The sequence below is a fragment of the Suricata suricatta genome, chromosome 11, assembly GCF_006229205.1.
Source record: "Suricata suricatta isolate VVHF042 chromosome 11, meerkat_22Aug2017_6uvM2_HiC, whole genome shotgun sequence".
NCBI classification, from domain to species: Eukaryota; Metazoa; Chordata; class Mammalia; order Carnivora; family Herpestidae; genus Suricata; species Suricata suricatta.
Genome location: NC_043710.1, coordinates 103,987,230 through 104,012,741, shown reverse-complemented (window position 1 = coordinate 104,012,741; position 25,512 = coordinate 103,987,230). Strand labels below are relative to the sequence as shown.

Genomic DNA, 25,512 nt, shown 5'->3' with positions numbered 1-25,512 from the left:
TTATTTCTGAGGCAGCGTTATTCTCCATGGTCATTTATCGAACTCCGGCTGGGTATGGAGCCGGGGATCTGGGCTGATTTGCTATTCTGGGACTCTGTGCCCAGACTTCGCTCGGGAAATCCCTAGACCTCCTCCATCACCATGCAGACGTCCAGATGACAAGTCTCATTGTGTCTGGGCGGCCCTTGGAGCAGGGAAGGAAGACGGCCTGAGGGCTTCCCCGGCCATCGGCTCACGCCGCTGAACCCACAGCAAGGCGGTTCCCGGCGAGGCCCGCTCAGCAGGCACAGGCCACCGGCTTCTGCTCTACTGGCCGCCTTTCCTCAAATGCAGTGGGGGCACAGGGCACTTGCCTTGGCATAAGAAGAATTTGGATTCTCCAACGCTGATCTCCCCTTGGCTGGGGACAATGTCCACCTGCAGAGAAACTGGAAAAGACAAAGTCCTGTTGAAACACAGAGTAGGATTTTTGAGAACGAAACCCAGAGCTTTCATTCAAAAACACATCTCCCACCTCACATTAAGAACGAGTGAAGCCCGGGGCGCCTGGCTGGCTTTGTGGGTTGAGCGGCCGACTTCAACTCAGGTCATGATCTCATGGTTCAGGAGTTAGAGGCCCAAGTCGGGCTCTGTGCTGGCAGCTCAGATCCTGGAGCTGCTTCGGATTCTGAGTCTCCCTCTCTCTCTGCCCGTCCCCTGCTAACACTGTCTCTCTCTCTCTAAAATAAACATTTAAATTCTTTTTTTAATTTTAAAAAAAGGAAAAACAGAAAGAGTGGAGGGAGCATGTCTGGGTTGACAGCGTGTCACCGCCGAAGAATCCCCAGTTCCTGTGGTGAAGCCAGGAGTGGGCACGGTCCGGACCGTTTCCTGTGGAATTTCTTCCCCTGTCAGACAGTACGAGGTCCCCGGGGAGATCGGGGTGACCCCTGCTCTACGTGTCTCTGACCTCTTGACAAGGCTCTTGCTCCAAGCAGCAGCACTTCTGAGATTCACAGAAATAACAGAGGAGTTACCCGAAGCGTCCCCAAGGCTGTGTGACAGGGGAAGCCTGCCACTCCAGACCTCTGCGCCTGTCACCGTGCTCGATGACTATGGAAAAGGGTTCATTGTGACGATCTGGATGGATTTTGAGGCAGAAGGTGCCAAAATGGTCGCCCTGCCTCATGACGAGGGGACCCACACCTGTCTTCCCGGAGGAGGAGACAGCACCCAACCTCATCGCTACAATTCGTCAGGCGCTCCTCTGAAATGCTGTCATCTCTGCCCCGACGACTCGCACGGGATTTTTATCTGAATATCCACGCTCTCCGTCATTCTACTCCACCGAGAAGACAAAACGCACTGCCTCCAGAACCCACAGATTTCTCGATCCACTCAGTTCCTCCCTCGTTCGTCTGCTCGGAGCAGATAACTGTTCCTCATGAAAATATAGTTTTAGGGTAGGGAAAAAACTGCTTTTATCCATTTGGATTCAACCTCCCTCTGCCTCGTCTCCTCATAGGCAAAGTAAATCTGAGAGCTAACAGCTAACGGACATTTGGTTCAACGCATGTAGCTTCTTAGAGCAGATATGGAGGACGGGCCTGGACGAAACAGGCCGAGTAATAGAGACTCAGTGAGCCCTTCCTTGGAACAGCCATTTTCTCTGCACCGCAGACTGGGAGGAAATGCTGGTTGCCATGGAGACTGACTCCAGGCTGAGCTGCTGTCTGTGCTCCGTGATGAAGGGACCCTGGTGCACTCAGCGGAGCAGGGATCAAAGGGCCTGCGCGGGGCTGCGGAGGGGAGCCTGGGGACATCCAGCTACTGGGGGCAGGGCCTTGCTGACCCCCCACAACAGACAAAGCAGACCACGGGGAACCAGCAGAGGCTGCAGAAGGAGCCAGGGCCCGAGCCAGGAGTTCAGGCGGGAGATGATGATGAACGCTCCAGTGTGAGGGCAGGAGGGGAAGTCAGACTTCCCAGGTGCTGGTTTGGAGGAAATCCGGGGGCCCTCACGGGGTTTACAGCTGATGACTCATCGGGGCCTGGATGGAATCCTCACTGGGAGCGATGAAAGGGCTTGCCCACCTTTCCGGAAGTGCCAGGCAGCCCCCACACAGAGCTGCCAAGGAACCTCACACAGCAAGGGTCACTCTCCTCTGGACAGAGCTAGGTGCGCTCAGTTCTTTTTTAAAATTAAAAAGAATTTTTTAAATATTTATTTAATTTTAAGAGAGAGAGAGGGAGAGAGAGAAAGAGAGAGAGAGCGAGCATGAGCAGGGGAGGGGCAGAGAGAGAGGGAGATACAGAATCTGAAGCAGGCTCCAGGCTCTGAGCCGTCAGCAGAGAGCCCGAGGCGGGGCTCGGACCCACAAATCGTTGAGATCATGACCTGGGGCCAAAGTTGGACGCTCAACTGATGGAGCCACCCAGGCACCCCAGCTGTGCTCAGTTCCAAACAGAAGGCGTCTCAACCAGCACCAAGGTCCACTTCCTCATTTTCTGGAGGAGGAAGAGTGGTAAAGTGGCTTCACTAAGGTCACCGCGATTTCAGGCCAGGGTGGTGGTGGTGGCCCCAGAGCCCAGGCCAGCTGGCTCCCGGGTAAATGTCCTTCCATCACGTAGGGCTCCCTCTGCGAGCACGGGGCAAAATGTCTCCCTTCATTCCGCTTAAGGAACAATCTGGAGATCCTGAGGAGCAACCCTCGGATTCACCATCCCCTACGAGAACAGAGCAAGCCCGGAGCTGGCAAGGCCCTTAGTATTTTGGGGGGCACGGGGCCTGACAGAGAGGGCCACAGGCCAGCCAAGACCTCCCCATCCCTGTCTGAGGCTCACTTTCCACGGAACCTTGGGTCCACGAAAGCCCAGGAGCTGGGCCTCTGCCGCCCGTCCGCTAAGTGACGGTGCTTGCTGGAGCTTCCCAGAGCGTTCTTTGGAGAGCGAGAGGCGTATTTCTGCCTGAAAGGTTCATGGCCCACATGCCGGGCGTCAGCAGCCAGCTTCGACATATGGACCCCGTTATTCTCACAGAGGCCTCCCTGCTTTGAGAAGGATATTCTTATTCCAAGTGAAAAAACATCCCTGGTTTTTTCAGTTCTTTTCAAACAGAACATGACTCTCCAGGGGCCAGAGAACACGGCGAGGTTCAAGAGTTTCATACCCAAATGTGGCCAGTGTCCTTCTCGGGGCCATGGAGAGCAATCAGCAATGGGAATTTCAAAGGAATTCCTGGCCCGGGCAGGTCCCACGCACACATTTACCATCCCAGAGGTTTTTGAAAGAAGACATATCCATTTAGCCTCCTGGCACATGTGGAAAATATAGTAGGATTCCTCCTTCAAAACACCAGAGTCAAAGCGGGGCCGGGGGAGCCCCAGGCTCTCTGAAAGTCAAGGCTTGGATGGTTTCCCCTGGAGCACAATGGCTGATTCTTCTTCCCCAAACACTGAACCTTGAATTATTAGGTTGAAAACCGGTACATGGAAATCCTGCTGGAGTCTCCAAATTCCTTCCATGCACTTCGTGGGCCCCCCGCTGCAAGCACCCCCCCCCCACTGATCCTTTCTTACTCCATTAGGCCTTTCATTGTTTGCAATAAAAATTCCTACTACAACTTTTGCCTCTCTCTAGTTGCACATATAAGTGAAATTTCCCAACCAGGCATAACTCATACCTTTAAAGAAACCTAGGAAAACATTTCTCCCAGAAAAAGTGTCTCAACCCTTGGCAACAAAGGCTCTGCCTAACGCCATGTGTGATCCTACTTTATCCTAGAGGCATCCGAAATCACATGCTTTCACTGATGGGTGTCTGGACCTGAAGGGACCCAGGGGCTTCCAGCACTTTCCCATGAGTACTCATGCCCCATGGCCCCCTGCAGCCAGATCACAGGCTCTGGTTTACAAAACATAGCTTATTACTTCGTCTGCGTTCACGACAGTTCCCAGACATAAGAAGGCTGACCTTCTGGTCTCCATTCTACACAAGAGAATATTAATGCTCAGAGAAGTAAAATAACTAGCCTAGCATGATTCAGCTAATGAGCAGTCAAGAGTCAAAGTCATCTGATTCTAAAGCTCCAGCTCTTCCCCCTACACTGCACAACTACCACGAACCTGTGGTTGTCTGCCTCATGGGCTCGTTATGACCTACTGGTTACCGTTTGCTTTCCTTCCAAATCATGGGTTAGAAAGAGCACAGTGTGTGAACATCTTATAGGCAAGTTGCTGCCTTCATTGTACCCTGGTTAATTCTATGGGCCTCTTTGCCCACAGATGGTCATAGCATTGTAACTCCCATTTCACGGGGGGAAGTGGAGGCTCAGAGCCGTAAGCAACAGTAACGGTGGAGTCCAGATTGCGAGCCAGGGTGGATGGAGTCAAAAGTCCCAGATTTCTCTCCCATACTCTTCTACCCCTTGTGATCAGACAGATAAAATATTCTCTTCAGAACACAATGATTTCTCCCTCTCCTCATCTCATTTAAAAAGTAAAATAGCCCTGAGGGATATTTGTATGTTTTCAAATGAGTTTCTATTTAAATGTTTTTATTTTTTAAAAAATGATGCTGTGTTAGAAAAGATACAAACTTGTTGAAATCTTCAGATGTAGGTAGAAGTTTGGTAACTCTCAACTTTCTAGCAGATGCAAGAGAATTTCCTTTAGTTGCTAAAGAAAAGTGAATTCAAAATTTCAGTGCATAAAACATGGTAAGACATTTATCGGAAGAGGTGGAAATGTGGCAAAGGCAAAGTAAGAGAGAAAAATTATCCTGATTTCCAAAAGGAGATCATGGATTTCACTGGAGTCCACAACTTCTTGATGCTCTTTGATTTTACTGGTTTTCTTTTCAGATTCTAATGTGCTTGTGGAGGTAGCAGCTGAGAAAAATGTAAATCCAGGTCTCTCCCATGGCTAATTGAAAATACTCTCTAGTTGAATGGTGATAAAGATACCGTGGATTGCTGAGGGAGATGGATTGTAGATGCGCAGCGGGCCCAGAACCGAGGTAAGAAGCTGCCATGGTCACCACTCAAGAGAAGGGTGAACACCAGAGGGTTTATCTGATAAGTGACAATGCGCCACATTAGAGAATTTTCTAGAACCTATTTAATAATAGCTAAGAATTAAAAAAAAATTTAATGTTTATTTTTGAGAGACAGTCAGAATGTGAGCAGGGGAGGGGCAGTGAGAGAGGGAGACACAGAAACTGAAGCAGGCTCCAGGCTCTGAGCTGTCAGCACAGAGCCCGACGCGGGGCTCGAACCCATGAACCCTGAGATCATGACCTGAGCTTCTGAAGTCAGACGCTTAGCCAAGTCACCCAGGTACCCTGATAACAGCTAAGGATTTTTGGAAAAGAATCAAAGAGTCATTATGCATATTATTTTGTTAGCTATTGTTCTAGAAATGAATGTTGAATGTCACCATACTTAACCACTTCCATGGAGAGTTGTTATTTTATTTTTCAAAACCTAACTGAATGCTAAAATCTCTTTCATGTGACCATACCTGTGGGAGGTCCAGATATATGAGCCAGGGTCGTAATAACAGGTGCCCCCACTTTTCTGTAGCAGTTTGCTCCCATTATTAGCAAAGTACTTGAAGGAAAATACAGGGTAGCTTCACTACTAAACCAACCAAACTCAATGAAGGTGAAGCCAAAACCAATATGGCAGAAGTGGAGAGAGCCTGAGGCCCAGGACTCCGGACCAGACTGTGGAGTATGAGTCTCAGCTTTGCCACTTACGAACTTGTGTACTCTTCCCCACGGTATTTAACCCCTCAGTGCCTCTGTTTTCTCATCTGTAAAACGGGGACAAACAGAACCCTCTTCATGGGACTGTTGGGAAGACAAGATGAATTACTCCATGTGAAGCACTTAGAATAATAGAATGTCTGACACACAATAAATATTTTATGCTTACATCGATACTCATAGTCCTTCCAGAAGAAATTATTTTGATCACAATTTTTGAGGGAAACAATGTTTCTCATCACGTTTTAAAATAAAGTAAACTTCCTGAGTTATCCCATCGGTCAGGTGGCCCACTCCCACTCTTTACACTGACTTAGGAATTTTTAATTGCCAGGCATGACTTTATTGGTATAAAAGATGACTGAATTCAATCAGAGGCAATAAGCAATAATGGAGGGGCTCTAGACAAGCCACTTCAGCTTGGCCTCAGTTTTCTCATCTGTAAAATGGGGATAATGGTAAGACTGAGTTCATGTGGCTGGACTGTCATGATAATTAAACATCAGGAGAGAGCTATGGTTAAGAAGTCAGGGACTGCAGCCAGAGAGACCGGGGCCCAAACCCAGTGAGGACGCCACGCAGCTTTGAGTTTTCAAGAGAATCCCAGAGCCTATTTGCCACATTTGTAAATGAAAATAACACCTTATTGATGTCACAGGGATGTCGACATGATTTAGAAAGGTAGCGTATGTAACGTACCAAACACCAGGCTGTGTTGGTTGTTTCTGAAATGGGGATGCATATATGATAGTATTTTGAACTTATGCGCGTGCGTGTGTGCACACACACACGCACACACACACACACGCACATCCAGAACAAACTAAATCCCCAGTAATGCTTATAGTGAGAGTAAGATAATGGAACCTCTTGTCGACTGCTGGATTCGACCTGTCCACAATCTACTAAAGGGTGTTTGTGGGTGTGTTTATCTCTGTGTACGTATGGCTGTGAGACAGACACACGTGTAAAATAATGCAACTTGGCAGACTGCTGCTTGTTGCAGCGGGCAGCTGGACGCGGGTAAGTTTATGTCATCTGGGGAGAGGAAAGCAAACGACCAGTAACGACGGAGGAATCGCGCCCATATGTGACACCCGAGTCCTAGAATTCTGGCTGGAGCTGCTGACTGTTGACAGCAGCTGGAGACAGGAAGCAAGCGAGGGAGACTGCTTCACTTTCAAATACTAACCCAAGAGTCAAGTGTCATCTTAAAGGGACTGTAAGGTATGCGTTCTCAGGGATTTGGGTTTCAGGTTCTGTGTGACATCCTCACGACAGCAGACCATATTCTAACGGTCAGTGGAAGGATCCTCACTGCCTGAAGCAGGGGGCTCATAGCGGTAACTGAAAGCTTCCAGAAGCCGTCCTTAGGGCTGCTCGGTTAGGGTCCCACTAAGTGCTGAAAGTTCTAACTCCCATCAACACCTAAACGCCCAGAAGGGATCTAGGAGGGGTACCCAGGCCAGCTCAGTGTATAACCAAACCCTTGGGGAACCTGTGTGAAGCTCCCGGCAGGATCCGAACCCCTGGCTTCCCACAGTAGGTGCCCCCCCCCCCCACGAGGGGAGAAAGCCCTTTGAGGAAGCTGTGGCCTTTCCGGGTTGAGAATGCGGGCGCATGTCAGCTGAGGAAGAGCATCACCACCGGCAGGGAGCAGAGAGGAGTCTTGGCGGGGGTGGAGGTCCATTCTTCATCCAGCAGAGTGGAGAAATCAAAGCTCCCCGTGGGAAGATCAAGTCACGCGCACAAGTTGCAGACGTATGCAGATATACCTAAACCACACTCACTTCAGGAGATGCTGGGCGCATGTAACAGACCGGTTTCCAAAGCCTTACGTTTTACTAAAGTCCTTACAATAGTCGCAATAGGTCATCCTCGTGAAAATTCTCTTCAGTGTCCTCAAGTCCCGTGACTCTTCCAGAGCGGTGGGGGAGGGGTGCAGAAGGGGGACGTGGCTTTGGAATTCTTCAGCTTCCCATGCTAGGGAATACTAGTCTAGATGCTGTGAGAAGGTAGGAAGGGAGAGAGAGCCCTGGGCCCCAGGGCACAACCGAAGCCGACGTGACTGAGCTGATACCCCTGCACCCCGAACATTCTATCCTATGGAGTTCTGGTGGCCAAACAGCACAAGATCACTTGCCAGAGGCGGGAAGCTCGCTTTCTTGGTGTTCTGGGACTCAGGACTAACTGGGTGCCGGCTCGGACTCCCGGGACTGGCTTCAAGTCGGAACACAGAGCCAATGCGCAGAATGGCTTCAGTTCTCCTGGGTCCCCAGTTCCCGGGGTCAAATCAGCATTTCCCTAGGTCCGATCAAACGGTTTGCTCTTATAGAAAGAAAGGAGTCAGTGGTTTTCAGCTATCATTGTCTCCACAAACCTCCTAGAAGCTGGAAAGCTTCACTAAGGTCACATCACAGTGTCCTGGGCTTCTGGGTACAAGGCAAGACCTATACGTTGGTTTAGGCACCTGGGTGGCTCAGTCAGTTAAGCTTCTGACTTCAGCTCAGATCATGATCTCACAATTTGTGGGTTCGAGCCCTGCATCGGGCTCTGTGCTGACAGCTCGGAGCCTGGAGCCTGCTTCGGATTCTATGTCCCCTTCTCTCTCTGCCTTTCCTCTGGTCTCCCTCTCTCTCTCAAATATAAATAACATTTAAAAAAAAGAAATAACAGATTGATGCTGCTGCCCAAGCCCCCACTCCTAACTCTAATCCCCATCCCCGAGGAAGCACGCCGTTCTTATGAGGTGCGCTCTGGAGCACCTTTAGTGGGTAGCCGGAAGAAATGACGCCAACAGACTACCAAGCAGGCCAAAATTGACCCAAACAATTTCCACACGACACCCGCAGGTCAGACACAGGAGAGAAGCCAGCCTGGCTGATGAAAAGAAGCTTGTTTATTGTCTGTTTGCTTGTTTTAGTGAGGGTCATACAGGAAGGGGAGGATTGAAGAATTTAACTGTATGTTTTTTCCCCAAAGCAGCAAAATATCAGAAGTTTACTCAGAGAGCCTCAAAAGGGCCAGATTCCAGATGAGGAGCAGAAGCCCTTTCGGAGTGGGCATTAGCCTGGCCTCGCACAGTCCACAAGGGTGAAGGCAGGAATGTTCCACGGCCCCTCGCACAGAGGAGCACACAGCTAAAAGCATGCGTGTGGCCGAGGTGGCAAATGCGGTCTAGTTACACTGTGATTTCTCAGTCTCCTCCCACGTGGGATTCATGGCTGGGATTGCAGAGCTAATTAGTGACAAGGAGGGTGAGACAGAAAGGACCTGATGCATGAATCTGCAGTCCCTTCCTCTTATAGATAGGAAATGCCATGGGCAGAAGTAGGGGGTCCCCGCTGCAAAATCTGGGACCCACAGTGTTGGCTCCACGTTCTGACTTCTGCCATGGGGTCTCTTCTTGCTTTTGTGCTTCAGTTTCTTGGTGTGTCCTCAGGAGCTGTGTCACCAACAGCTTTCTCTCACCTGTTCTGCCCTAGTCTCACCTCTGTCCCTAAAGAGCAGGTGTCATGAAGTAAGAGAACTGCTCTAGTAAGTGCAGCTAAGGAAGCTGGACAGACGGCAGGTGGCAGCTAAGTCCCGGCCTAAGCCAATGAAAACGTCTGCTATTCCCAATACTGTGGTCACTTTTGAATGGAAGTCAGCTTCCCAGCTTCCTTTTCCACCTGCCCTTCCCATTGTCAGCCGTTTCCAGGCCAGCGCTTTGCATGAGGCTGACATACTGAAATGCAAGGCCAGGATGCAAATGGATGGCTGGAACTCGGCTAAGGTCTCCAGATAAACAACATAAGATCTATCAATCGGCCCCGAGAACCCCGGCCTTCTTAGTAAATTGTTACATACTATCTGATGGCGTCCAGGATGCCCCTGACAATGTTTTCTCAGGTCCCTGCCTTGACAAAATGACTCGCCCAACTTCTTTTCTTCCAGCTGTAAAAAGGTACTGATAAGAGGCACATTGTTCCCCTCCTGCCCAGCAACTTTTGCCAACACGGCAAGAAGCTGGAATTCTATCTTCTAATCTTTGTCCAGCTGTTGTTTGCAGATGTTGCATTCTCTGTACCCGGAAAGTAGAAATACAGAGAATGCTAGCGCGCCACTTCATCCTGAGAATTTCAGAGCCTGCCCGTGTCTTTCAAAAATGTCCTTATGTGTTCATAGCTTTACGCACATCTGGGCTATTGAAGATACAAAGGCTTATAATCCCTCAAACAACCAGTGCAAAGAGTTGTTAAATTTGGTTTCTGTCAAGTGAAAAATTCACATTCTCAAACAAAGATATATATAAGTATGTGGTAATTAGTGTGCCAGTCACCCGACCAAGCACTTTATTGAATTCTTGTAATCTTCGTAACAATCCTACAAGATAGGTGCTTGTTATTATCCAAAGTGGAGAAAGAGGAACCAGGCACTGAGATGTGAAGAAACTGGCCCAAGGTCACAGAGCTAGTAAGTTGTAGCGCCACGATCTGAACCCATGCAGATCTGACTCCATAATCCTTGATATTACCAAGGCATTACTTACAGTCTCCATTAAAGTTAACTTTCATGGAAAAGGGGTTGGTTCTGTGCTCGATGAGCTAAGTGACTATGTAGAGAAAAATCCTGATCTACTAAGGGATACTCTCTGCTTAGACCCTGGGATATAGTGACTCTGAAGAGGGGCTGGAAACAGGTTCCTTGAATCCTGAGCCCACCAGGCCACACACCCTTCCCCACTGTACCCCTGTCTCGTCCCCAAACTGAATCCTCTCTGCCCTCCCCTCCCCACCTGCCCCCATGGGCCTGGCCTTTACGCCTACCTGCAGTCTTCCTCTGCTGCCACTAAGTGCTCAGCATTGGTGGCAGCCACCAACAGGATCAGGCCAGAGGCTGTGAGTGGCTTTTCCAATCTACAGGTGACTCCTGATCCCCCAGTTTGGTTTCTGGGTAAGCCATATCATCCCTTGTTAAAAAGTTAATATTAGAATTGTTCTTTGGTGATTGATAGGGAAGTTGTGGCTGATTCTTTGTTCCTCTGCGCGGTGTACATTTGGAATGGATGACTCATGGACCTGGTCATCAGGTACGCTCTCCAAGAGTTATTCACCTTATGAAGCTACTCGTAGAGCATTCGTGGTAAAGAGATTCTGAGCAGAGGTCAGAATCTTTTCTACTGGGTGGAGAGTCCAGTCCCCACTCCCCAGCCACCGTCACCCCCAATCAGACAGTGCCGGACCGGACAGATAACACAGCGAACCACATCACACCATAGTTTGAAGTGGACAGAACAGAAGAAAACCGAGGCATTTAAATAATAATAGTTTAACAAATAGTAGATCCATGATCTGGAAAATAATCATACTGTCTCCCTGAGTTAGGAATGAATAAAAGGCTGTCGCTGGCACCACTAATTAGGGTAAGAACTGAAATGCCGCATCTAGCACTATGGCTTATCAGGGACCCCGACCAGTCACAGCCCAGTGGCGGGTAGAGAGGAGAGAGGAGCGGGGCTGCAGTAGACAGTGGCTGTGTGACGGTCCCGGCACATCCAAGGTATGTCTTTATTCTGAGACTGGTGTCTCATCTGCCAACCTTAGGATCCATCCATCCACAGAATTGCCCATAACATTACTTCCTGATTCTCAGTTAAAAGTCCTTTGGCTACACTTACACGGCCTTCCTGTTTTTGCAAAGTGTGATTTCAGGGAGCCAGAAGAGTCCCAGAAGTGTTCCTCCAGCCCCGGGCTGCTTATCGACATTCCTTCATTCTTGGTACTCCTACCGTGTGATTTGTACACCTAATAACAGCAAAGGCCTCTGGCTCTCCTTAGGTTGCTATCAGTCTTGTCAAGTTATAATGAATCAAAGATTTGGGTAGAGTTTGTTAGGCAAGCTGGGGAGGCTGGGGAAAAACACCCAATGCTCAACGTCCCCACTCATCCTGATGGTTGGAACCTCCTCCATGTGCTAATTATGCTCTTTCTTTTGTTTTGTTTTTGCCTAGAACACTACTGCAACCCTAAACAACTGCTAACAAGTCATAAAGTTAAACATGGAATGAGATCCTTATGATAGCCTGTATAGTTTTTTGTTTGTTTCAGTTCTTTTTGTAGCAAGTTTTTATTTAAGCCACCACTACAAAGTTGTTTCATTATTCACTGAGACTCCTTCCCTCCCCCAATCCAAACTCAACTGTCCTTGACACACTCACTCTGCTTTATGCAATAGGCAGGAGAACGTCTGAATCCCAGAGTCTGTGAAATCAAAGCCGGAAACATTAAAGAGAATTCCCCTATGGCACCACGTCGTAATGGGCTTTGATGTTCAGGAGCCAAAATGAGTGGGATCTCAAGGAGCCCATTCAAAGGTCAGGGGCGATACGAGGCTCGCTCACAAGGCACAAACACAAACCAAGCTCTTCTGAATGTGGCAGCGTCTTCTCTCAGGAAGGATTTCACAGAGACCATGCCTCTTAACTTCTCCAAGGTGACACATTCTGGTTATGAGCAACTTTAAAACCAAGTAACTAAACTTTCTTATACCTGGATCCTTATCTAAACAAGAAGGAAAACGTGCCAAGAGACTAATTCCATCTTTAGGGGGAGATTTGTAGAAAACTTGCTCTCAACTTCAGGAGGCCAGACCCCCTGTCTTGGCAATGGGGGGTCACAGCAACCACTGTGATGCTGCCTGATGGGTTCAACACCAAGTCTACATAAGAGACTTGGGTAGGACACGGGAGGAAACACACACACACACACACACACACACACACACACACTCATTCCTTCACCCTTTCCCCTGGACAGTGAATTCTCCTCTGGGAACTAACTTTTGAACTTCCAATATGGTGTCTGGTCACAGTGACCAGAAACTCAGCTCAGTGACCAATGGATTTTCCTTCTTTAAAAACAGAAACCCAAGGGGGAACACGTTCCCCCATGTTCATAGCAGCACTTTCAATAATAACCAAACTATGGAAAGAGCCTAAATGTCCATCAATGGATGAATGGATCAAGAAGATGTGGTTTATATATACAATGGAGTACTACTTGGCAATGAGATATAATGAAATCCTGCCATTTGCAGCAACGTGGATGGATCTGAAAGGTATTATGCTGCGCGAAGTAAGTCAGTCAGAGAAAGACATCATATGTTTTCACTCATATGTGGATCTTGAGAAACTTAATGGAAGAGCATGGGGAAGGGAAAAATAGTTACCAACAGAGAAGGAGGGAGGCAAACCATAAGAGACTCTTAAAGACAGAGAACAAACTGAGGGGGGTGGGGGATGGGGGAGAGGGGAAAATGGGTGATGGGCACTGAGGAGGGCACTTGTTGGGATGAGCGCTGGGTGTTGTATATAACAATGAATCATGCGAATCTAGCCCCCAAACCAAGAGCACACTTTATACACTGTATGTTAGCCAATTTGACAAATTTTATTACAAAACCAAACCAAATAACAACAAAAACGGAATCAGCCCCAACAGTAGCTAAACTTGGGAGTGTAATGACTAGTTTCTATTCCAAACCGGACTGCCAGCTACAAGGCTACAAAGCCCTACAACTACAGCCAACCTGGTCATCTTTAAATGAGTGGAGCTCACATGCAATAAGGTTGTTCTATGTTAACTTTCAGGTCCCTTCTGTCCCCATAAGACATGCCCCCCAACCCCCCCGCCCTGGCTGCACGGCCATCACGATGCAGCTGGCCAGGGCCTCAGGGGCAGTGTGAGTACTCTTTGAAGTGTGAATCGTGACAGGATGGGTCACTGCTTCACTCAGGCTGAGATCTCCCCGACAGACCTGTCTTTTATCTGTCAGAGACCCCGCCATAATTTCCCTTCGGTCACCTCCCTCTCCACCCGACCCACTATAATCTCGGGGTCAGCCTTCTATATACTTCCTCAAGACAGACAGACACAGTCCTTCCCTCCCAACAAAAACAGCAACAAACTTTGCCCAAGAAGAAAAAGCACAAACACATATGAATATATACCCTCTGGTCATGCATTAGACCCTATTCTGTAACGAGGAAAGCTGCCTTTATTTCTATAAACAAGTCATAGCTGTCAGCGTCACTAGCTGGCCTTTAAAGATGGCAGTATCTCGTAGAAAGCTATTGAACAGTGACAGTCTGACACCCAAGTTTACTAACAGGCTGGAATTGGATGAGTAAATGCCTAGAGGGGAAAGAGCACACGACCCCGGCAGCGGTCCTTAACTCCCTCAGGGGCAGTGGATCTGTCCCCAAATTCCATCCTGCTCTTTGAGGGTGTAAGCAATGCCTCTCTTTTCCACTTTTTTTTGGTTATAGAGTCTACAAACAGATTTGCATTTCACAGAGCATTTATTACGGAGTCCATTCAGGCAAGATGATGCCTTTTGAGTTGCCAACACCGATACGTCCAACGCACGCACACACACACACACACACACACACACACACACACACACACACAACTTCCCGACCCAGTTTGAAGGACGGCCATCTAGAACATCCCTGGACTGTGAGTTATGTGCCTGCTTCCTAGGAAAGGGGAGGTGATGATAAAACCCAAGCTTTCCCCCCAAAACATCTCTGTAGGTTATAAAGTTAAATAATAATAATAATATTATTAATAATATTAATAATAATAATAATATGACTACCATATCAAAGACTTCTTGAACTCCATGGTCTGTCCTTTTCCCTGACCCCTTGGGACAAGGCTCTTAAATGACTAAAAATGAGCTCTAGTCTCAGGTTGGCCCTTGTGTTGCACCCAGATCCTTTTGTAACGTCACAAGACAGAATGACCCTGAACAGGAAACCTCCATCTAGAAGGAAAGTACATGGGGATAAAGCAAAGCCATGGCACTAACCGGATGGCACACTCATGCAGTGTGATGGCCTCTAATGAGCTTTGGTAAGACGCTCCCTATATGCTAATTCTGTGGCTCCTCACAGTCTTCCAGAAACCACCAACTGTGACATAAGCTTCACACCCAAGCTATGTGTGAACAGCCTCTTCCCTCCCGCGGGTGCTGCAGACGCAGGCTATGGGTGGAACCTTCCATGAGACCTTGACTATCTGTGTACAAAGTTGGCCCAGACTAGACTGAACTGAGTGCCATCTTTCAAAAGTGACACTTCTAGATTCTTCTTCCATGGGAAAATCAACCAGGACCACCGGACGACTGATAGGGGGCTATTTCCTGGTTTTCATTGTCAAGGCTTGGCCCCAGCATCCTCCATGGCCTTTATGGCTTCTGTGGCCATAACAGGAAGGGAATCGAAGGTGAAGCGGTAGAAGGCCAGTCCCGCTCTGTTCCTCCACAGCTAGCTGTCCTCTCCCATCACGGCACCTGGGTGTTGCCATGTGATGCATGAACACCTGTTAAATGCCGGCCTCTGTAGCGATGAGGGTGTGTGTCCTCAGTGCTCTGCACAGTCTCTGCACAGAGTAAGCCGTAAAAGGTCTGTCTCTAGTTAGCTGGGAAGATTCTGCTCTCACTCTTCTTTTTGGAGGTTTGCACCTGCATGGGATGCAGGGGTTCGAGCTCTGGAATGGCACCGGTCAGCCTGTCCAGGATTCCCTGGAGAGCCTATAAAGACAGATGTCCTCCCTGTGCCTCTGGAGACCCTGATTCAGGACCTCTGCCATGGGAGGGCCTGGGGCTGTGTTGAGACGCTCCTCCGACGGCTGGGGTACGCAGCCAAGCCAGAGCTCCCTGGCCCCGCGGGGCTCACGGATGAACCCTAAACGACGTCAAACTCACTGAAACTCTTCGAGTCCTTGCCCGAAGATTCTTATTTTTACCATCATTCTGATGTTGCCCTGGTACTTCGCCACTCACTGCGTGAAGCGATGGGGCGCAGCTCTGCATCAACTCGTCCACGTGCGTCACGTGAGTACTGCAGGGAGTCTTACCTGAACACATGTAAACATCATGCTCTTCTGAAAGCAGACAGGCCTCACTCAGAACGGATACAATAATAATGGCCAGGAGGTTAGAGCGAGGCACCGCTGCCCTCAACGCACCTTCTGACGTCCCTGGTCCCCCCAGCCCGGGACAACTTGTGTTGGAAGTCTCAATGAGCCGCAGTTGGTCAGCTCAGTAGTCTTTCTCTTGCTTTGCTAAGTGGGTCTCCCTGAGATGTTCTGGCTACAAGCCTCATTTAAAGCTCCCACAGATCAATGTACCGGTCACTACATGGATGTGGCCTGAGAAATCTGTTCCGGACGTTCAGTCCTGACCCTCGTTAACCATAAGAGAAAATGAAGGTAAGAGAATGCATGAGGAATCACACACTCCCTTCCTAGAATGAGACGTTGAGGCTCTGAAAGAAACAGCCTTCAGAAATGCAGAATTAGCCACAAAGCATAAAATATGATGAATTACTGCTATGCGTAGCATCTTCAAGATGGCAGTAAAAAAGGAGACTGAACACTAAACGGCAGTCTCTTAGCCCAGAACGCCTCTGGTACGTGGTGCAAGCAACTACCTACTCCCACCTTTGTTCTGTTACACTCATGAATTTCAAACCTCCGCAGTAAGCAGGACTCTCAATCCCCTGCTGAATCTGATAAAAGAAAACTTCCAATTGTTTCAAATAACTCCTAGCTGAATGCATCTTGCTTTGGAAACAGCAGAATCCCAAGGACAAATGTCCCTCTCATACGTAAACATTATGACTTATTCTGAATATCTCGATGCTTTCTCATTGATTTCACCCCCTCTAAAATACAAGCCTCACTTTAAGTTTTTTAAAGTTTATTTATTTTTGAGAGAGAGCGTGAGAGAGTGGGGGAGGGGCAGAGCTGTAGGAAGACGGAATCTGAAACAGGTTGCAGGCTCTGAGCTGTCACCACAGAATCCGATGCAGGGCTCGAACTCACAGATTCTGAGATCAAGACCTGAGCCAAAGTCAGATGCCCAACCAACTGAGCCACCCAGGTGCCCTGCCATAAGCCTCACTTTAATGGAAAAAAACATTTGGTGATTCATTAGTTCTTTCCTAAATGTGGGAATTCATAACCACTGCACACATATAAGTGTCCCTCCATCTTAATTCTAGATCTTTCTGGCCAGTGTGGATCTCTATGGCTTACATACTCCCTAGAAATTGCCTACATGTCAGGAATAGATAACAACATGTAGAAATACATTTTCCTATAAACTCTTTAATGTCCTCTGTTTTAAACTATCAAGATAAATGCAACTCCCCGCGATGCCTCTGTCTCCACAGCTTACTCCCCTGTAGACACAGGTCCACGGGACCCCAAAGATCACCCTGTGCACCATGTGGGGGTCACACTTGCTTTTCAAGTGGCCAGTGCACACGAGAACCAAGGCTCAACTTCTGGCTGGTTCCATATTCGTAGCTGTAAGTTTCTTGCTCTTATACTTAGAAATTGATAACATTATTTGAGCTCAGGCTTTCGTAATGAATTAGAGGAAAAGATGGAATAGGAGAATCACACCAAGCAGCTAGACATAAGCTACCAAGAGTGAGGTCAGGTGTCTTCTGTCATTTCAAAGCATCTCATACTTGGCTTTACACGCAGCGGGTTCCAATAAATGCTCTAGGCTGCCTGACAGCGACCTTCCTTTCATGTATGTTTTATCTCCCGGTAATCTACTTGGTTAAAAAAATGTATTTTAAAATTGTTTTCAGTGGAAATGCATGTGTCAGTCCCTAAGAATGGGGTCGTGAGGTGCAGTGGAAAGAGGATCCTGCACCCACATGGCAGGAGTCCCAGATTCTGGTGCTAATAGCCTCTTTGGGGCTGTGGCACCAGAGCCCCAGCTGCAAAATTAGGATAAAAGGAGAGGCAGAGGGTGGCAAAGTGGGAAAAGCAGATGAAAAGGAACCAGAAAGCGGGGGGTTCTGTTCTGGCCTTCCTCCTAGAACACCCACAGGATCTGAGGCGAGTCATTTTGCCTAGCCAAGGCTCACTTTATTCATCCAGAAAGGAAGGGGTCGGACTGATCTTGAAGGTCCACTCCACCTCTGTAGTCATAGGATCAGGGTCAGCTTGGCAATCCGTCAAAAAGATTCCCAATCTTCCCATCGTCCTGCCAAGGCTGGCTTGTCCCGGTCTTGCCGGGTGGGGGGAAGAGACTCCGACCTGCAGGCAAAGCCCCACCTCGTGCACAGGTGCACAGCCAACCCTCGCTGACCCTGGCAGCTCGTCAAAAGTCCCAGCCCCACCTGGGCGGGGGGGGGGGTCTAAGGTGTTCCCATATAAAGCCTGGGGTCCTAGCGCAGCCTAGAAGGTGGTGACCTCTCGCCAGTCCCCTCCCACGCGGAGGTCCTGGGCCCTGGACTCAGCTACCGGCTGAAGTTCTAGTCCAAATCAGACCAACGCCTGGTGCGCAATGCCACCACCCAGTGGGCAGGGAGGACGCTCCTACTCCGAGCTCCCGTTGGCTGCTGTTCCCCAAACGCTCTTATTCCTTCTCTTTGGTGACACAGAGATGGCAATACTGTCTGCAGTGCAGAGTGGTGTCGAAGCTCAAGGGAAGGGTGTGGGAAGTGCCCGGTCCATAGTAGGCACTCTACAGATGGTAGTCACTGGTGCTATTTGCTACCATAATCCAAGGCCATTAATTAACCACGTGGGAGCCCAGAAAAGGAGTGTCAGAGCCAGCCTGACAGGTGACGGGGGACGCGAACCGAGCAGACCCCCTTCCTGCTCCGCTTGCCTGGCAGGTGGAGCCTGGCGCACTCCTCCAGGGCATCTCCAGTGGCCCCCGGACGTGCTGCCATCTGGTAGGAGAGGGAGTCAGAGAGACAGAGGACAAGACGGACTACTCTTCTACCAAGGCTTTTACTCCCCTTGGGGTGCAGTCAAAAAGCTTGATGTTTCTTCAAGTGTTAAGCAATCCCTACGGACTTAAGAGGAGAGATATGGATAACTCCGAGGACAGAAAGCTGCGTTTTGCCAAATAACATCATTCCGACAGGGCTGTAAGGAAACCAGGGAGCTAGAAAGAAACAGTGGGCTCCATTTACCTTTGTTTCTTCCTGGGTTTATGCAGTTGCGAGCTACTTAGACATGTGTGTTCCGGATGTACCCCTGGGACCTATTTCAGGGAATATTTTTTGAAGCTAAAGTGGCTAAGTGGTATCGTTCAAAGAATTTTTAAGCTCTGGAGGCTCGTTGTCAAAAACGGAGGGGCTCCTTCATCTGATCCCAGGTGGCCACCTGTCATTGCAACAAAGTGAGACAGTCAAGGAGGCTGGACCAGCCAGGCACTGCCAGGAACCCCGTGGCCTCTGAGGCCAGTCCCATTTCTGGCAAAGAGAGGGAAGGCCATCTCATTAAAATCACATGGGCTTAAGGAAACATGGCGTATCACCGTAGGCGTGTCCACATCCGGGCCTCAGAACCAACCAGTCTAAGTCCCACCAAACAGAGCCCGTGTGGGATGTCACTCGGACTTGGGCAGCGGGCAAGTGGGCAGCTTGGGACTGTGGGGCTGGCTGTGCCCGGAAGGCCACCCACGGTTCTCACAGCACATGTCACAAAGCCTTCCAAGCTGATTCTCCTGGCCTGTGCGATAGGAACACCTCCCTACGGCATTAGTGAGACTGAAAGAATGACAAAGAAGCCCCAGCAGGCTACTCCAGACCAGGGATATTTTTATCCTTGTTTGAAACTACATCAAGTAGTAAAGAGACCCTGGACCTTGAATGAGGCCCCCGTTCTAGACAACACGCTCATCGGCATCCAGGTGTTTAACCCCGGACCAGATGCTTTACAAACCTAGCACTGCACCTACACGCTCACGGATTGAGTGATGGACCCTCACATCCACCCTCTGTAGGAACCTGCTGTTCCCCATTTTACAGACGAGGACGCTAAGGTTGAGAGAGGTTAACTGAGTGGCCCAACATTACACAGCTGACAGATGGGGAGTTGGGATTTGAGAACTCAGGGACGCCTGTCCCCAAGTCCATTCTCTTCCACCAGGACGCTTCCAATGACGCAGCAGGTCCTCAAATGGGAGACGGGGTTCCTCTACTTCTTCTACTCTAAGTAGGGTCCCTGCTGTTTATTCTTAGGGTGGAGAGACAAATGCAAACTGAAAAGGCTATAGGAAGTCTATCCTTTGGGATGTGCCTTCACACGTCATGCCTGCACTTCCCAAAGAGCGAGTGTTTTCCTAATCATCCTCTGCCCAAAGCTAGGTGCCCAGACATCAGGCTCTTTGAAAGACCATTCTGGAGAAGGCCTGGTAATTCTTTTGGTCCCAAATCTCATGCTGAGAAAAACGCTACCCTATAGTGATTACCTCTATAGATTTATTTTCTTCCTTTAGTTAATGTTTCCTGAGGAAAGAATCTTGGGACTGGCCAGATGTCTCGGCCAAATGTGCTTTCTCCTGCCTTTCAACGTGAAGTGCTTCATACACCCTTTTAATTGGGAGAGTTCTTCTCTGCAGGATGAGACTGAGCCGCTGCGTATCTCTCCATCCTCCAGGCGCTCGGCCCCGCCGGTGCCCAGGGGGTGTTGAGTGCATGTCAGATGAGGTGAGAAGCAGGCAGAACATTCAGCATGGCCCCTGTCATGGCCAGTGGCCCGAACACCGTGACAGAAGGGAGAGGAGGGGCTGTGGTGGCAGATGCTGTTGCTCTGTGCTGCCCGGGGATTTGGGGCCCTGTTCTGTGTTCTGACCTCCAGGAAGTCATGCACCCTCCAGGTCCCCAGTTTCTTCATTTATAAGATCATAGAGATTGTGAGCATTTTTCCACTGTAGAACATTGAGGAGTTGGATTTCTCCATATCTACATTCTCCTGTTTTCTAAGACCCACAATCACAAAAGCCATGTGCTTCTATGTTTGAAAAGATACAATTTAAAAGTAAAGAAAATTGCAGCATGTTATGCTTAGGAGGTTTCAGACATCTGCATGTTTCTAGAAATTTCCATGTGGTGTGTTGGAAGCTCTTTCCAGAATCTTACTGGGGACTGTCTATACTCCATATCCCCCGAGGGATGGGAGAGAAGAAATGGCCCCAGTGTTGACAGAAAAGCCACACAAAGACTGTCTGGCAGTGTTCTTATGAAGCAAAGCAGACAGAGCAAAAGATGGCTAAATCATACCCCGCCTCTCCCTCACCACCGTGCTGCCGAGCGCCACACAATAGGCCTTGGGAGGCAGCCGGCTGGCTCCTCAGCATCATTCCCTTGCACAGTGGGTGAGCTGAGGCAAAGATCATTTTCCAGGCTCTTTGGCTATCAACAGACACCAAATTGCTTAGCTGAGCAGACGCGATCGCCTTCTACTTGTTGCAAAAGTCTTAAACAAGCCTTGAAAATGGAATGTGCTCTCATTTTACTTCCCAGCTAAAGGATGCTGGATTCTTAGGAATCGGGCTGAGGGGATACACACATAAACATATGCCCTCACAGAAAACAAGACCAGGTTTTCAGAGCATTGAAAATTGGTAATTAGGGGCGCCTGGGTGGCTCGTCGGCTAAGCCTCCGACTTCAGCTCAGGTCGGATCTCACATTCGTGGGTTTGAGCCCCGCGTCAGGCTCTGTGCTGACAGCTAGCTCAGAGCCTGGAGCCTGCTTCCGGTTCTGTGTCTCCTTCTCTCTCTGCCCCTCCCCCTCTCATGCTCTGTCTCTCTCTGTATCAAAAATAAATAAAAACATTAAAAAAATTAAAAAAAAAAAAGAAAATTGGTAATTACATACCACTACAAAGTATCTGATCGCCTTTGCCTCCTGCCCAGTGGCATGCTGGTGACCATTCATCGGACGGCCCTTGGTGGGAGGACAGTCCTCATGTGGAGCACCTGCCGATTCCTGCGGTGTAAACACTCCCACCATGAACGTTCAAGCAGGCACCACGAGGATGGATCTGAATCTGAGTTTGGAGGAGATGCGTGCAGTCTCTCTGGAAAGCCCGTGGGACAGCTTCAGCACACTGCTGTCCTGTCTGACCCTCTAACCCCAATCCTGGGCACAAGAGCGGGTCACTGCCAGCTGCTTCCTGCAGCCGGGCAGCAGCAGCAGGTCACTGCGTTCCGGCTCTTCAGGGTCGGGCATCCTGGAGCACCGAGAGCTCACTGGTACCTTCCATGAGTTCATCACGCTCTGAGCTTCATCCAGCTTCTTCACTCTTCAGAAACCCAGGAAGCATTTTCCATCCTGAGCACACCCAGAGAGCTCCGCGTCTATTGCTTAGCAAGGAGTGAGCCTTCTTTCGTTTTTTTACTGAGCTCTCCCTCCTGATTCCGGTAGGCAGGTTTGCAAACCCCAGGCCGTTTGTCAGCAACTTGCAGGGAAGCAGGTACATTAAAAAGTTTGCTCCGTGCTGCAAATGATGGAACTTCATCAGAGTGCAAATGATGGAACTTCGTCAGAGCCCCATGGAAACGAGGCAGGACCGGTCCAGATGTGCTGCTGCACGGCCAGCCCACGCGTTTGCTGCCCCGGGCTTCATCGCCTTGATAATGAAATATACACTGGAGCTCCGAATCCTTTCTGAGGGCGGGAAGCAAGGCCGGTGCTGGGAGCTAAGTCCGGCAGCCCTATTTAAGTCAGTACACCGATTCACTGGCTACGTGGTGGGACCTGAGGGCAGTCCCGTCCTGGTCACTTTACTCCTCTTCTGCCTTTCTCTGCATCTGGCTCCTTTTTTTCTGTCTCCCTGGCTATCCTGTGCTCCTAGGTTCTCCTTGCTCCTCCTCCTCTTCTGAGGCAGAGGCTCCGAGAGACCAGGACGGGGAAGAAAGGAGAGAATTCGTAATGCAGGGACTGTGTTTGCATTTAGTTCATCTGTACTGTCTATCTCATGCTTGTTGCTTGGAGTTTAAATCCCACGCAGTCTTTAAGGAACTTCTTTTCAGAGCCCAACTCTCTATTTATATAGTTAGTTTTCTAAAATAGCAGCCCCCCTCCCTCTCCCTGTAGTGGAGTCTTCTGTCACTGCTGCTCCAGGCATCCCTTTTGAGGGCGTCAGGGGAGGACCCATGGGGGACAGAATGTGAAGGTTAACAAGCAAGAGAGATGGATATAAGAGAAAAATTGGAAATGGAGAGATGGGCAGGGCAGCCCCCCTTCGCTGCCCTGAGCTCCTTCCAAATCTGAGCCTGCCCACAGTGGGCCAGCATTTTCTCGGTCAGCCGGAGCCACCTGCTGCCACGCCTTCGTTCCTCCCCCTGGGGTCGGGCTCATCCCCTCTGCTGCTCTCCTCAGGCTTGTGCTCCGTGACAAGTGCTAAGGAAACTGTGAGGCTCCTTCTTCCACACGACTTTTAAGTGTGCCTCTTTGTATCCTGTCCTACTTCCGGGTGCAACTCCAGGCCACGTCCAGTGGCTCCAGGTAAGATGGAGCCTGAAGAGTCGACGCCCTCCCAGCCCCCCACCCGCGTGGGCAGCAGCGTCCCCGGGGCCACTCCACCTGCCAGTGTGAGGAACACCAGCGCCATAAACATTCCCGCTGGGGCGCTGGAAGGCACAATCTGTGCATCTGCACCAGCCAGGAAACAACATCCTGGGAGAAGCTTGAGATCACATTTTGTAATCTTGCCAACACCCCCTACCACATAGTCAACAACATCTATCGAGAAGTTTGGAGAAGAGGAAGCAGGACCATAAACTCCAACCTCTCCAAAGCAGGTTTACCATTCCTGGTGAACTCAAGGCAGTATATCATTTTCACGCCCTCCTGTATGTCAGGTTTTCTATCTTTTTAAAAATACTTTAATTGCTTCTCGACGTTTGGCTAAGATCAAGTGTAGTATCTGTTCTTATCTATTAAAAATTTTTTTTTAACATCTTTATTTATTTTTCAGAGACAGAGAGAGACAGAGGAGGAGGGACAGAGTGAGAGGGGGAGACACAGAATCAGAAGCAGGCTCCAGGCTCTGAACTGCCAGCACAGAGCCCGACGCGGGGCTCAAACGCATCAACTGTGAGATCATGACCTGAGCTGAAGTTGGACACTTAACCGACTGAGCCACCCAGCCGCCCCACATATGTCAAGGACACAAGAAGTTGATGGACAAACTTTCTTCAACAGGCTGGAAAATAAATGGTGTATTTTTTTAATGGTACGATGGAAACATTTGGAAGGCATTTATTGTATCTGCCTTCAGGAATTTGTTAAGTTAAATCTGGCCCTGTCCCAACGACCACAGAGAAAAACCACATAAATTAAACATACAAAAAATAAACAATGGGGTGATTTACAGATGTCTCATATCGTAAGATGTAACTCAGAAGGAAAATTAATCCTCGCAAACACCCATAGCACCTCCCTTGAAAACCATGAAGGGTCGTGTGTGTATCTTTCCTGGACCAGTGGGTGTTCTTGGAGGCAGGGTAGGGACGTGACCTCAGAATACACCAGATGGTTTTCCAAGATGTCAGAGAATTGGACAGCGGTCAAATGGGGCTTCGCCCACTCCCCTGTAAAGTTTAACAATTCAGTCCATTGTGGATGAAATAGCCCTGATGAGCTGTAGGACATCTCCCATTTGCTCTGACCTCAGGCCACTTCCTTGTACTAACTCTCCAGCACAATCAAAGCAGAATCCAACTTAGAGAAACATTAGGAATCGTCACTATGTACCTTTGCTTTTAAAAGGCTACCAAGCACCCTCCCTAAACCAAAGCCTCTCACGGGCCTGTCCTGTCTCCCTTCTCTGCATTTTAGGACCAGTCCCAGCCCCATTCCTGGCACAGAGCCGGGACAGCACACAGCGGATGAAGGGACTTGAACAAAGCCACCATGATCTCTGGTCCCCAGCTCTGTGTTCTTGCCATGAGGGTCCCTGATGATCAGATCCTGTTCTACTAAGATGTCGTATTTTATCAAAAAACACCACTCTCTGACTTCTGCGCTGCCTTCAGCTTTCTTAAATAGCATTCTTCATTCCCTTATTCCTGCCCTTTTCTTCTCCCCCGATGTGTTTTCATATACACGTATTTATGTGCATGCATAAATGTGCTGGGTTTTAAATACAGGGACATAAAGATATGTACAGATACGTAGGGAGTATGATGTCTTTTTCACCATGGTGAATGGCATGGAAAACATAAAAGCAAAGAATTCTAGTATTTCTCCATCATATGGACAGAGAGAAAGCTCAAGCATTCATCTCTGACAGTGTCATAAATGCCTCACTTCTGAGACCCTAGCCTCAGACGCTGGGGGTATCTGGGCTACTTTCTAGCAACTTGGGACCGGCCCAAGTTACACACGTTGAAAGATACAGCTCTTCTTGAGGAATGGGGCTGATATGCAAAATTCCTCAATCAGAAGAGCTTTCTACAAGGTGAATGACTGGTAAATAAATGAATGACATCCATGTGACCAGCGGAGCAAAGTTTCCCCACTAGGATGGACGGACACAATTTAAGTGTTTCCAAATTCCTACAAAATGCACTGCATGCGTTCTCTCCCTCGCCCCTTCCATTCAAACAGCACACACAGCCTCCATCTCTTGGGCCCAGGGTTATTGTGGTGCTGTTTTTCAGAAACCAGTGCAACTGGTAAATTCTATTAGGCTTCCGTCAGCTCGAGTTGCATTAGAGACCTTCTGACAGCAACTGGAAAATGTCTCCAGATGGTTAGCACCGCACATTGGAGTTAGCATTCAGAGGCTTCAGTCAGTCTGAGAAACACACATCTCCCACGAAAGCATGACATCACCCCACAGCCTCAGGTGCCAAGGCATCCCTGGAGACTTTTGTTTTGTAGGGGCTGCAAGGAGGAAGGCTTTGGGCTCCCAACTGATGAGCAAACACACACACACACGCATGCACGC

General features: G+C 49.0%; 1 protein-coding gene and 1 pseudogene across 18 annotated transcripts in view; one reads left to right on the top strand and one right to left on the bottom strand.

Annotated features, from left to right (window-relative positions):
* Nucleotides 1-25,512, bottom strand: part of NCAM1 (neural cell adhesion molecule 1) — a 300,388-nt gene that overhangs the window by 63,971 nt on the left and 210,905 nt on the right. For all 18 annotated transcript variants that reach the window (XM_029956563.1, XM_029956565.1, XM_029956566.1 and 15 more), the window contains exon 2: nt 354-428. In XM_029956563.1, coding sequence (XP_029812423.1) covers nt 354-428 — 75 coding nt within the window. The remainder of the gene's footprint in view (nt 1-353; nt 429-25,512) is intronic.
* Nucleotides 23,447-23,523, top strand: LOC115272950 (annotated as a pseudogene).